At 48.5% G+C, this 14,431-nt stretch overlaps 1 protein-coding gene across 8 annotated transcripts in view; it reads left to right on the top strand.

Annotated features, from left to right (window-relative positions):
• St3gal3 (ST3 beta-galactoside alpha-2,3-sialyltransferase 3) overlaps nt 1–14,431 on the top strand; it is a 208,587-nt gene that overhangs the window by 77,685 nt on the left and 116,471 nt on the right. For 3 of the 8 annotated variants that reach the window (XM_021201157.1, XM_021201155.1, XM_021201156.1), the window contains exon 3: nt 7,113–7,160. The exons of the other annotated variants lie outside the window; for them this stretch is intronic. In XM_021201157.1, coding sequence (XP_021056816.1) covers nt 7,113–7,160 — 48 coding nt within the window. The remainder of the gene's footprint in view (nt 1–7,112; nt 7,161–14,431) is intronic. 8 annotated transcript variants of the gene reach the window in all.

The following is a 14,431-nucleotide window of genomic DNA, read 5'->3' as shown; positions in this document are numbered from 1 at the left end:
TTTTTTTTTTTTTTTTTTTTTTAACCGCAGTCATTGTATTGACTGGTTCCTGAGTCACATGGATTCTTACCTCCTCAAAGAAGCCCTAAGATATTAATTAGGGGTGACCATACCCCCTGAAGCCACACATCCCTCACTTCCCATACCTCTGTGCTTTTGCTTACTCATTCCCAGCCTGCCACTGTGGCCTGCTCACCTCACACTGACTCAGCCCCCTTCCCCTACACAGCTGTCTAGCTATTCCTAGTAAGAGCCCCTAGGCCTGGACTTCTACCCTAACTCTTAAGGCTTCTAACTCTGTTAGTCTGTCTCTCTGTGGTCCCAGGATAGCTCAGACATTCTTGGACTTCAGGGACCATCTTTGATCTTTCCATAGCTCTTTATTCCCCGTGTTTGTGTGTGTGTCTGTGCATGCACTTGTGTATTCTTGTTTGCAGGTGGGTAGGTACATGCATGTACACACGCATGTGGAAGCCCTAAGTTGTGTCACATGTCCTCACCAGGCGTGCTGATTCCTGGTAGTCTAGCCAGCCAGCTTGTCTCTGACTTCTGAGTTTTTACCTGGGTTCTGAGGATACAAACTCCAGTTCTCGGCAAACATTTTATCCACTAAGCCATTCTGCCAGCCTTCAAGCAGCTGGGCTTTGTAAAGGCTTTGGAGCCTTACATGCTTGGTAAGCTGGATTGATAAAATCTGAGGAGAGCCTTCTCGGAAGAAGTTTACTGCATCCGCAGCTTCCACTCTCAGCTGAGTCCTCGAAGCTGGACCGCTGGACGGAACCGATCCCACTGAAATCGGGAAGGCCCTCCCTTCCAGTCCGGCTGGCCGCCATCTGCGCACCATATTAGGATGCCCTTCTTGTCATTAGTTCTCATCGCTCTTGGCTCACTCTCCTAGGACATTTTTTCCCTCTGTGTTTCTTCAGTAATCTGTTTATTCAAGTTTTGTTTGTTTGTGTGTCTGTGGGGTGGGGTGGGGTGGGGGTTGGGGTTGAGAGGTAAGAAGCTGAGGGACTTAGGGCTAGGGGACTAGGGCTAGGGGACTTAGGACTAGGGGATTTAGGGCTAGGGGACTAGGGCTAGGGGACTAGGGCTAGGGGACTTAGGACTAGGGGATTTAGGGCTAGGGGACTTAGGGCTAGGGGACTAGGGCTAGGGGACTAGGGCTAGGGGACTAGGGCTAGGGGACTTGATCTTTCCAGGGTCTAAGCAATGGAGAAACTGGAAAGGAAACAGATGGCTGTGTGAACGTTAAGATACCACCTGGGGGTGGGGTGGGGGTGCTGGAGAGATGGCTCAGTGGTTAAGAGCTCTGGCTGCTCTTCCAGAGGTTCTGAGTTCAATTCTCAGCAACCATATGGTGGCTCACAACCATCTGTAATGGAGTCAAATGCTGTCTGAAAACAGTAACAATGTATTCATATACACAAATTAAATAAATACATCTTTTTTTTTTTTTTTAAAGATACTACCTCTGGTTAGGGCTGTAGCTCAGTCTGAAGAGTGCTTGCCAAACATGCATGTAGTCCTGGGTTCGATTGCTATCACTCTATAAAACCAGACACAATGAAGAACATCTGTGATCTCAGCACTGGGAAACAGGAGGATCAGAAATTCAAGGTCATCCTTTAATTCATACTGAATTCAAAGCCAGCCTGGGATACATGAAACCCTGTCTCAAAAAATAAACAAATAAATAACAGTAAGAAAAATAGAATCATTTCTCTTAATAGATCACCAACACCACCCTCATTCCCAGCCAAGTTGAAGGCTCTTTGGAGCGCTAGATTGGTGACTACAGCTTAGACCCATAATCTACTTGTCCTCTGCTTCTTTTGAGTCAGCCTGTGAATGTGTTGTCCCTGGTGGCAAGTGTGTGCTTTTATACCAGTCGTTAGGAGGGCGGGAAAGGGGGCAGGAAGCAAGCTGCCAGAGGGGACGAGCTCCCTGCAAATGCAGAATGCATCCAGGTAGCAGGAGACAGGAATAGAGACTCCTAGTGGTTGGTCAGGCCTCATGGAAACTGAGCAAAGCCAAAACCTAAGGCCTTGAGGAGGGATGCCCTGAGTCATAGCTGGTCTCCACAGTGGGAGCAGGAGAACGTTTTGAAGGTCGAGCTTCTCTGCAATGCTCTCAACAGCAGGCTCTGGCTCTTCACTGTACTGTTTTACCGTGTGAGCTGCAGGACCAAGCATCTAGCCTGGCTTAGGCCCTGCCCTCGTCTCCCTCCTATGCTGTGACTGCTCCTAGCTCCCCAATCCTCTGTGCGTCCCAGTGCATGTCTCCAGAAGGCAGCCCCCAGGGAGTGGCTTGACCTTCCTGTGATCCATCAGTGGTCCATCAGTAGGCCACTCTTAGAGAAGTTAGCCTCAGTTTGCACAAACCTGAACTGTGGATATGGCCTTCTGACTGCCTCATTTCTCATTCCTGTTCCGTTCATTGCAAATCCTGAAGCCAAGTTTCTATTTGAGAACACAAGCCAGAGCCCTTTACTGTCCTATTTTTGTAAGTTTCTGTTTGTTGTTTTTGATGTTTGGTAGTAGCAGGCACTCTGTGACTGGCACACTCCCCTCTGTCCTGCTGAGGCTACTGTTTGTTTGTTTGTCTTTAAAGGCTTCCTGGGGCCTGGAGAGTTGTCTCAGTGGTTAAGAGCACTGACTGCTTTGCTGGAGGACCTGGCTTTGATTCCCAGCACTCATGTGTGAGCTTATAAACATCTGTGACTCTCAATCCCAGGAGACCCAATGGTCTTTTCTGGCCTCTGTGGGTACCAGGCACACAAGTGGTACACAGACTTGGATGCAAGCAAGACACCCATACATGGGCTGAAGAGATGGCTCAGTAGTTAGAGCACTTGCTGCTCTTTCAGAGGACCCAGGATCAGTTCCTAGCTCCCACATGTTGGCTCGCAACCGGCTGTATCCAGTTCCAAGGGCTCTGTTACCTTCTCCTGGCATCCCTGGGGAATGGGAACTCATGGAAGGAAAACATTCATACATTAAATAAAAATAAATAAATCTTAAAAATACTCAAACACATGAAAATTGTTTTTAAATAGAAAAATTCCGCTGTGGAGCAGGACGTAGCCATCTCTCCACAGCCTCAGACAGATGTGGCTGGTTCCTTCTTTCAACACTGCCCACCTTCCTGCTTTCTCAGCTGCAGCGGTCAGGCCCACTCTGACCCTAAGTGCAGGAGGCTGTGGGGCATGCCATCCCTCAGCTGGGAACTCCCTTCTAGCCTTTGCTTCTGATGGCTCCTGTCTTCAGGTCACCATCCCCATGCCCTAACACACCATGGGTCATGTCTGTTCCCCCCACCCTGGCCTTTTAACATTGTGTCACATCAGTCAGCCACCCCTGTGAGAAATGGCTTCCTTCATTTTACTTACTTGGCATTTCTCCCCTCGCCCACTAATGTGACTTTCTCGAGGACAGGGACACTCACATTCTTACTCTTGTGTGTCGCTGTTGTCCTTACTGTGGTGTGCAGGAGGTAATACTTTCTGTATTAAGGAGCAGCGGAATCACTCTGATCACTCTTTTTTCCGGTCTTATCACAGGGACATGTTAGTTTTATATGTTTGAATTCTACCTGTTTGCGTGGGAACAGTCTGTTTGCTCCCCATTCTCCCACCCCTGAAGTTTGCATGGGGTAGATAGCAGAAGATCTGGATGTGTACCATTTAGGGTAGCAGGCAGGCGGCACCCCATTTCAAAGCCTGAGCAAAACCTAAAACTGTGGGCTGCATTCTCTTCCCTACCCCTCCGTATTCTCCACATTCTGCTTCAGAAACCAGACACAGGAAACATCTGACCGTAATAAAAAGCTTCCAGTAAATTCTCGCTTTCCTCATTGTGCAGCGAGCTCTGTCATGCTTTGGTCTGGGATTCTGTTCGGTCACTTGTGCAACACACCACATGGCCACCCGCCTCTAGCCTTGGAGCTAGGAACAGCTGGAGACTGGAACGCTCAAGTAAAAATGACTTAAAAATGACTTATTTGTTAGCTTCAGAGGGAGAAACCTGGATTCTTGCTCTGTTGCTTGCAAAGCAAACCTCTCTCTTTGTTGAATGCTAAGTTTTCCCGTAAGCTGTCATCATGGTTTATAACTAAAATAATCTTACATCCTTTAGAATAAACACAAATAATGAATCACCGAACGGATCTATGCCTTTAAAACTGAAAACAAAATTCATTGGAACGTACACAAAACATGAATATGTCACCCCCCCCCCCAAACCCTGTTCATGACATCTCAACTCTGAAGACCCAGTGACCGCTGCAGAGGCTCAGCATCCCAGGAGACAGCCACCTTCTCCCAGGCTTCCCTCTTTACCTGTACCTTGTCCATCTGCCCGGCCTGCAAGGCAGAGACCTCTCTTACTGAGCATTGGTGCTTGGTAATGTTTGCGGGAAGGGGGCTAGAGATGTAGTTCGATGAGGGAATGCTGTCTAGCTTGTGCAAAGCCCTGAGCTCCATCCCTGGGACCGAGGAACAAACTGTGGGAAGGAAGGCAGAGGAAAAGAAGAGAAGTGAAATTGGGTCATTCAGGAGTTGATGTAACTGCTCTGAGCTCTCAGGATGATCCCAGTAACTGAAAAGCCGAACAACCCTCACCACAAATAATGGAAGAGATCTGGAACCTGCCGTGCCTTGGCTCCAATACTAGCAAGTGTGCGCTGGAGTAGTTATTTTTAATCTTTTTCTTCTCTCCTTCCCCCTCCCCTCTCACCCCAGTTCACTCAGGCAAACATACACACACACACACACACACACACACACACACACACACACACCCTCATTTCTGGTCCCAAGTAGAACTCTCCCATCTCAGCTCAAATAGCTGGGACTCCAGTGAGCACCAGTACCCAGCCCCACCCCCACCCCCACCCCCTTGATACAAATAACACATGTTCACTGCGGACATTTTGTAGAGTCTTGCCACCAAAGGCAGCCACTGCCAGCAATTACTACTCTTTAGTTATTCAAGTAAGGCTTAACTTTTTTTTAATATGTGGATCAAAAAATTTCAATAATAGATTATTAGATCAGGATTGCTTACGAGTGTGAAGAAAGTAAATTACAATTGGAATAATGTCAGCTAGTGAAAATCAGGTACTTAAAATTTTAAAATTTTATTATCGTTTTACATCTGTGGGGTGTGTGTGTGTGTGTGTGTGTGTGTGTGTGTGTGGCTGCAGTTGACATCAGGTGTCTTCTTTGACCTACACTTTGTATTTTGAAACAGGGTCTTGTGCTGAGCTCTGAGCTCACTGTCTAGCTGCCCCGCTTGCCCTGGCCGGTTCCCCAGCTCTGTCTCCTTCACTCTGGGATGACACCGAGCATGGATCGCACCCATCTGCATTTTCACAAGCCTGCTGGGGCTCAGCGCTCCACTCCTCACACTGCACAGCCAGGTTTCATTCCCAGAACCTTCTGCCCAGGTCTTGAACTGCCTTTAGAAAGGCTGTCCATCTGGGCAGTCAGCTCCTCAGGAGATCTTCCAGAGCCTCCAGGTGAGGGAGACATTTCTCCTTCTCATCCTGGCTGAGGGTTTAAAAGGAGGAGCACATCTCACAGAGAGGAAACAGACACAGAACACGGCGATAAAAGGGCCGAACTCCTGAGTTAGACTCCGCTCATCAAGAGACCTGATGGTGCACCCACCTTTCTGTAAAGAGCAAGCTGTCCTGCCCTTTTTTTTGGTGGATTTCTAAGCACATGATCTGCCCTTACCTGATGATGCAGGATACTAGCCTCTGGATCCTTTCAGGAAGCACATCTCCAGCTCACTGCCCAACAGTTCTTAGTAAACATATTTCCGAAGGGTTTGTGGTCTGGGCAGTTCTCTAGAAACTGTCCTTCCGCAGTGGCTTGAGAGTCAGGCGTGGTGCTAGTGACGTAAGCTAGTGACGTGACCGTGAACGAGCAGCTGCCGCAGCCGCTTTCATCGAGCTTCTGTGCTAGCATGGGGGCCTTGTTATTGAAAGTGATGATAACTGTGTTGAATTTCCGTGTGTAGTGAGATCTAGAAGATACTGTAGAGGGCCATGGCTGCACACACATGTCCTGCATGCCTGGCCAGCGTCCTCTGCAGCGAGTGAGCCTTTAGAATCTGATCTCTTGAGTCTGGGGTGTTTGGACCACACCTCATGTAGGTATCCCTCGCTGTGTGCATTGGCTTTTTACCGTCGTTTGAGACTGGGTCATATATGCTAAGAGACAGCCATACAAGATTCCCAGCCACAAACTCAAGAGATGTTGCAGGAGAAGCAACATCCCCCAGTCCCCTCTCAGCTAGGACTTGAGTCTTTGAGATGCTTGGAGACACCTGGTCCCTTCTTCCTTCAGGTCTTTACGGACACGAGGCCATCTCTGCGCCTGTGGTGCTCATTCCATTCTTGTTGGCTTTAACCCTCAACATCTGTCAACCCTTAGCCCAAGGGCCAGCTTCTCCAGAGAAGCTTTTTCTGCGCAGCGCGCCCTCAGGCTGGGCCCTAACACTGACAGCAGCGTCTTCTCTGATTTGTTCTCAGTGTCTAGCTAAGTAGGTTGTCCTCTGATAAGGTCTCTTTCCAAGATGAAAGGCAAGGAGACCCACGGGAGCGCAGACCACAGTTTGCTGTTGTTGCTGCTGACTCCTGTATCATGGTATTCTAGTACATATTAGATGCCCAACGAACATTTCCTGACCGTGTGAATGAATGGCAGAAGAAGAACACACTATGGACCCCGAGTCCTGGAACTGTCTTCTCTCTTCGCTTTGGCTGCTTGGGAGCTTATACCCCACCCCCACCCCACCCCCTTGATTCTGCCTGCTGTATTTGCAAAGGCCCTGGTGGCATTGGTTCTGCGCGCTAATACCTATCCCCTCTTTGACATCTTCGCTTTATTATCGCAGCATATGCTATAAATTATTATACGCTACTTTCACGGTTTTATTGGGGGTGGGGTGGGAATAGCAAACAAACATGCATCTGGATATAAGAAAGTGAGCTGCCAAAGGGGAGGAGTCACTGCTTTTAGGCTGCAGCGGGCTTTGGGTGGAGCCATCAGGCCCTTGTCTGACTACAGAAGAAAGACGTGAACTTGTCCTCTTGTGTTACAGATTCATTGCTTCTTTCCCTTGACTCCGCTGGACAAACCCTAGGCACAGGTACCAACCCTCCTCCTCTGTCATCTCTTCAGCTCTTTGTAGCGCAGCCTGATGAGCTGGGGGTCCCGGGGGAGGGGGAGAGAGCCACAGAATTATGGGAAAGGCCCCAGGGCTTCACCATGGAGGGGGCTGTTTTCCAGGTGGACACTGAACTGGGTGCGGTGGCACTGGCAGAGGCAGGCGGGTCTCTGAGCCTGAGGCCTGCCTGATGGACATGAGGAGTTCTAGGCCAGCACAGGGCTGTCACAGCTGTTCCTCCTAGAACTTGGATGGTTCACGTGAGAGGATATCTAGTCTCTGAATGCATACCTCTGTCAGGGCAGAGGGCTTTGAGGGACCACCAGCTCTGGGTATGATGAGCATCAGGGCTCACCTACAGAATGGCAGGCAACTAGAGCAGCCAGCTTCCCGAGGACACCCCTACGCCCTCCATTGTACATTCACACACACACACACCACGTGCTCAGGGAGAACTCTGGGAGGGAGCGCTGCACCTGCCTGCGTCAGTCACAGGCAGACACACCCTCCCTTCCGGTGTTTACTGCACAGACCACGGTTGTTTGGCACACACTGTTCTGACGCAGAATCACTGAGGCCAGAAGGTGGCTGTCCCCATCAGACACAGTCCACCTGCCCCATACCTCAGTTCTTGTTGGCAGGGCAGGAAGGACGGACAGACAACTGCTTTGATTCTTCAGCTTGCTACCCCTTGGGAGCTCAGAACAACTGCACCAGGGGAAGGGTAACCCTGTACGATTAGGTGAAGCTAGATCCCAGCTTGAATCCCAGGAAGACTTAGCTGGCCTTTGGAGGGGAGTTAATCTCCTCCGCTGACCTCATACACAATCAGCTCATGCTCACAAGGCCCAGGCAGTTGTGGTAGAGAGGACAAGAGGAAAGCTATTCCTCCCACTGGGGAGAGGGCCCGCTCTGTATCTGTGCTGTACGGAAAGCCTCACAAACCCCTCGGTTATTTATCCCTCACACTGGCTTTGATTTCTTTAACTGACCTGGAACACACAGTCACCTGTTCAGGGCCCATCCATCCCTGCCTGGCCAGCTAAAAAGCTCACACTCCGCCTTTGCTGACCATGTGTGCCACTGTCCGTGCCACATGGGGCCCCTCAACCACAATGCTGAGGCATGGGTGAGAAGTCACTTCAACAGACTAGACAGGCAAGGAAGAGTTCTTAAAGGAACCCCAGGTTGCATCTGTGTTATGAGAAAAGATTGACAGTGTAATACATCACAGCTAAGGACTTCTCTTATCAAAAGACCTCCTTTAAGACAGTGGAAAGGTATCGACGTGACAGGGAGATTTGCATCATAATTAGCTAGCGAAGAATTTGTCCCTAGAGCAAAGAAACTACAAAACTCCTTAAGTGTGAACACGCTATTGTAGGAATGAGCCGAGGACTTGAGAAAGCATTTCAGAAGAGTCCATAAACCTAGGCAAAGGTTCTGAATGCGTTAGTACCCAGGAAAGTGAAAACTGAATCCCACTGGGATGTCACTACAGGTCCAAGGAACAACCAGTCTCAGAAGCTTGACTGTTCAGTGTTGACAGGGCCATGATGAGCAGATGCCAGCCTCCTCCAAGTGAGAGGTCAAGTTTATACAGTCACTTCAGAAAAGACGGTGACAATGTGTAGATAAGTGTGAGCCACACATACTCTAGGCCCTGACAACTCATCTAGACAGCTTTGTCACAGGTGGATGCTATCTATCTGTGCTCAGGTACCTGTCACACATGCAGGACTCACTAATTCACACCCTGCCCTTTGACCCAGCCTCACTCAGGTCAGGGAGGTGGCCCTCCCAGTCCCAGGCAGTACTCAGAATTGTAAAATCCAAATATAATGCACATATACGGAAAACCAGTAATTATGCAAGTGTCCCATTTGTAAGAAACAGAAGAAAATGATCAAACTATATATAGACTTGACAACATGCAGAATTCTTTTTTTATTTTGCTTTTTTAAATTTCAATGTTTATTTCTTGAGACATGGTCTTGTTGTGGAACCCTCACTGCAGAGAGACAGAATCTTGGCTGCTGTGGAATCTTTGTGGACCAGGCTGGTTTCAAACTTGTGGCAATCCTCCTGCCTCTGCCTCTGCTCCCCGAGCTCGGCGTTACATGCCCACACCTGGCTTTTGAAGATAGCGTCTCACTAGGTACTCCACTTCTAGCTGGCTGGGTTCTCTCTGTGTAGCCCAGGGTGGCTTCCAGCTTGCAGTGTTCCTTGAGCCTCGGCCTTCCAGATTGCTGGCATTGCAAATGTGTGCTCACGCCACCAAGCCCCACTGTAAGAGATGAGAAATAAATTAAGTTTTATTTATTGTATTTCACTTTTGTGGTGCTTGGAACTGAACCTGGGACTTTGTGTGTGCCAGGCAAGTGCTCTGCCACTGAGCTACATGCCCAGCAGTACCACAGATGAGTAGTAAAAAGAACAGACAGACAATAGAGAATATAGACAGGTTTTTATTTGTATGAACTTCAAAAAGTAAAATGAAACCACATTTGTTTAGATACACAATTCAGTGTTAAAACAGCAAGGAGAAATAAGAGACCAAATTCCGTAATAGCTGGGGTAGTAGTGGGGACGTCTCATAACTGGAACATTGTCTCTAGTGACCTGAGTGGGGGTTAGGGGAATGTCCCTTTCACTGTAACTCATTAGGCTGTACATTAAGATCTTACACACTCTTCTCTACGTGCAAAAGCCATAACACAGGCATGCCGCAAGCAGCACTTACCTGGAAACAGGAGGAGGAGGCGGCGGCAGCAGCAGTGTTTATGGAACATCACTGTGTGAGTGTTCTGAGCCAACTCTCAAAGCAAAGCTTTGAGATAGAGACTGTTAAGGAAATTGTCACATAGAGAAGCAAAACTCCTTATATCCAACATCAAATAGCAAGTATGCATCAGAGCTCGGCTTGAGTGCAGGCATGCTGGTGCCGGCATCTGTGTTCTTCTCCAAGCAGTTCCTGCCTCTTTTCTCTTCTCATTAATTTTCAAGGGAATTTTGGTCCTTTACCTCCATCCCCCCTGGAATTAAAGAACATATATTAGGTTTAAATTGCAAATGACTGTGGACCACAGGGTGTAGTTCTGTCCTAAGTGTAGTTCTGTCCTAGCCAGGGTTTCTATTGCTTCAACAGGGCACCATGACCAAAGCAAGCCGGTGAGGTGAGGGCTCATTTGGCTTGCACAGTCAGTCACTGGCCATCCTTGAAGGAAGGCGGGACAGGCGCTCAAGCTCAAGCAGGGAAGGAACCCGGAGGCCCAGGACTGGGAGGCTGCTGCTTACTGGCTTGCTTCCCCATGGCTTGCTCAGCCTGCTTTCTTGTAGAACCCTGGGCCACCAGCGGAGAGTTGGCACCACCCACAGTGGGCTGGGCACACATCAATCATTAACCAAGAAAATGCCCAACAGACTCACCTACAACCCAGTCTCATAGAGGCAGTTTTCTCAATTCAGAATCACTTTTCCCAGATGACCCTGGCTTGGGTCTCAAGTTGACATAAAGCTAAGGATACAGGCTCCCAGGTTTGTACATGGTCCACTGTGACAGGAGAGAAAGAACGAAGGCTCCCACTCCTTTCTTCTCTTGTAGTGGAGGATAGATTTAAGCTGATTGAAAGTCAGCTTTATCCTTTTTTAAGATTTAAAAAAAATATTAAATTGTGTGTGTTTGGGTAGGTATGTGTGCGTGCATGCAGATGCCACAGTGAACAGAGTTATTTGATCCGTCGGGTGTCCTAGAGCTCCAGGCGCTGCTGGCTCCGACCTAGGTGCTGGGCACTGAACCGAGGTCTCCTGGAAGCAGTGAGTGTTCTTACTGCAGAGCCATCTCTCCAGCCCCAGCTTTTTAAAAACGAGCATACAAAGTCATGGGTTTTGTTCTGTCATCTTCATAAAGGCATGTCACATGCAAACTCTGACTTGGTTAGAACCGATCCTCACTGTACCCAGCATTCCATTTTCCTGACTCCACCTGCTAGACTCCTCAGGTCGTTCCACGTCAGTCATGTTCTCTAGGAACACTGGCCAGCAGTCTTCTGCTTTGCATCATTCCCAAGAGCAGGGAGAGCTGGCCGGGCAGGCTTTCCTTGGTGGCCACTGGACTGTTTTATGTGGAGAGACTTCTCATAGCACTGGGCATACCACATTGCCAAAAAAGTCTTAGTATCTTAGCAAAACAACTTTGAACTTAATCCCTATTTTATGTCCTTTCTTTGACATGAGTAATTAAACATAGGGAAGTGAGATTCCATCCTAGATAAGGGACTGATCACTCCCCACGTCTCTGTCACCAAGCGCCGATAATGGCTTGGACAGAGTGCACTGCACAGCTATTTGAGGACTCTGAAACATTAGTCATAGCAGACAGGATGGGAAGAATACCAGATCTTAATGCATTATCAAACCAGCAGTGTGTTTCCCAGTCTCCCCTCAGTGTCCCATGTCCCAGAAGCCCACACCCCAGCAGTGGACATCATATAAGCAGCTCCAGGAAATGGCCTCTGGCTATGGCTCTAGTGTGTGTATGTATGTGGTGTGTGTGTGTGTGTGTGTATGTGGTGTGTGTGTGGGGGGTCCTAAGGCCTGGACAGAGGAGGAAATCCCACGGTTGTTTTTCCTTCTGTTCCCTGGTATCCAGCCCTACGCTGTCCCACAGTGGTAGCTGAGGTAATGACAGTACCACCTATGAGGACTTGAGAAAAGCTGAAGTCTCAAGAGAGCAGACGAGAGCTGTTGCTTTTTACTTCGATCTCTGCCTTCCTACTGGTAGTCCCGGATCTGGTTACAGCAGTTCAGAAAATTCTTAAAGGACGATGGTACCTGAGGCCCTGGCTTTCTGGCCCAAGGAACCAGAGCACACAGGGAAGAGGAAGAGAGGGAGGAGGTGCTTGAGAAGGCGACTCCAAACACAGGCTTTCAGAATCCGCCAAGGGGCGGGTGGCCTCCCAAGTGTCAGCGGGACACTGGGTGTGCACACACAAGATGGCCTGCATAGGCTGGAAAGCGGTGCTGACGGGGAAACCATAACCACGGAAGGCCGGCCAGGACCTGCTGCCGCCCGGACCCAGTCTGCTCAGTTGTCTCCTCAAACAAAATTAACATCCTCCATTGGAGTCACACAAGGCCTCGTATTTCATAACACAATATTAAAATATCCAGGATATGAGCCGAAATTAATTATCTTATAAAGAACCAGAGAAAGGTGTTGGAGACACGGCTCAGCGCTTAAGAGCACTGACTGCTCTTCCAGGGGTCCTGAGTTCAATTCCCAGCAACCACATGGTGGCTCACAACCACCTGTAATGGGATCTGATGCCCTCTTGTGGTGTGTCCAAAGACAGCTGCAGTGTACATTAAAAAAAGAGAGAACCAGAGAAACCTCAGCTCCAATGGGAAAAAGCAACCACCAGTTGCCAAGGCTGGGACGGCACAGCGCGGGGCAGCCTACCAAAGACTCACCAGGAGAGAAGTGCTCTCAAAAGTCAGGGTGCGTTATTGGAAGTAACTGGAGAGGGGAGCCATAGCAAAAGTAGTGAATGAATGAATGAATGAATGAATGAATACAGTAACCAAGTTCTTAAGAGCCGCAAAATAACAAAATAGGAGTAGCAGAGGAGTCAGTAGCAGGAGGTGGGGAAAAGTGTTGAAACAATCCAGTCCAGCCAGTGGGTGGTGGCACAAGTCTTTAATCCCAGCACTTAGAAAGCAGAGGCAGGCGGATCACTCACTGAGTTCAAGGCCAGCCTGGTCTGCAGAGTGAGTGCCAGGAACAGTCAGGGCTACACAGAGAAACGGTGCCTCAAAAAACTAAAAAAGAAAGAAAAGAAGAGAAACAGAGAGAGGGGAGGAAAGGGAGGGAGGGAGGAAAGGGAGGGAAGGAGGGAGGGAGAGAGAGAGAGAGAGAGAGAGAGAGAGAGAGAGAGAGAGAGAGAGAGAGAGAGGAGAACACGCATTTGTAAGAGCTCCCAGGGGTTGTTTGAGAACACTAGAAATTTTACTGTCTGGGCATTGCAGTACCAGGTGGAAAGGAAGTCTGCTTTGCAGACAAACATTAGAAGGAAGACTGACTAACACATTTTAGCCTGAGAATAGGAGGCTAGTCTGTTGTTCAAAATCAGTCCATGTACTCTCCCATATTAATTATTTATAACAAAAAGCTCTGTGATCAGACGGGGACATGCCTCTGTCAGTAAAGTGCTGCATAGCGTTCCAGAGGCCTGGACTGCATAAGCCAGGCATGGTGGTACACACTGTTATCCCAACACGGGTCAGACAGAGGAAACAGTTCAGAGTCATCCTACACAGCAAGGCTGAGGTCACCCTAGGAAGTATGAGATGCTATCTCAAAAAAGATTTTTGTGGGGCTGGAGAGATGGCTCAGCAGTTAAGAGCACTGACTGCTCTTCCAGACGTTCTGAGTTCAGTTCCCAGCAACCACATGGTGACTCACAACCATCTGTAATGGGGTCCGATGCCCTCTTCTGGTGTGTCTAAAGAGAGCAACAGTGTACTCATAATCACAAAATAAAATAATCTTTTGGAAAAATATTTTTATAATTAAATAAACCAACTACAGACCCATCAGCTGCTGAAGAAAGAGTGTTTGTGTGACAAACTGAACCTCTGTTTATGAAGGGACCACTCAAAGGAGCGTCTCGTAGGAGCGTGAATATGATCAAAACACATATGAAACGTGTTTTCTTGGAGAACTAATTAAAACATTTTTTTAAAAAGAAAGAAAGGTCTTTAGCCTGATGCAGGGCACCTGCAAGAACCCTCAGCCCTTAAGCCTGAAATCAGGCTCCACCCCTAAAAGTCCCAGAAAGCGGTGAAGGGAGAAAAGGTCCTTATGGGTTATAGATGAGCAAGAAAGAGGTTAAACCGCTGTCTCTGTGATCACACAGAAAATCCCAGAGATCTACCAACTGTGCACGCAGACTCCTAGAGCTTTAACTAGGTCCAGCGCGATGCAGGACCCAAGGTCAAAGCACAAAGGTTAACTGTAGCACTAAAAACAGGCAATCAACGAAGACCTTAAAAAGTTCTGTGAACGTCCCCAAATCAGAGGATTTATGGATAAAAGTGAATGACTCACAGAACCCGCTGTAAACACTTCTCACACTTCAAACCATGAGCCCAGAGCCTGCATCCTCCTCCTCCCTGTAGGAAACAGAAACACCCTTCCACCTACGTCCTCCCTCCCTGCTTTCTGTCCTCCTCCTCCTCCAGCTCCTGTCCAA

Source organism: Mus pahari, chromosome 6 (genome assembly GCF_900095145.1).
Source record: "Mus pahari chromosome 6, PAHARI_EIJ_v1.1, whole genome shotgun sequence".
Classification (NCBI taxonomy): Eukaryota; Metazoa; Chordata; class Mammalia; order Rodentia; family Muridae; genus Mus; species Mus pahari.
The sequence above is the reverse complement of the archived record's forward strand: the minus strand, read 5'-3'. Positions and strand labels throughout refer to the sequence as shown.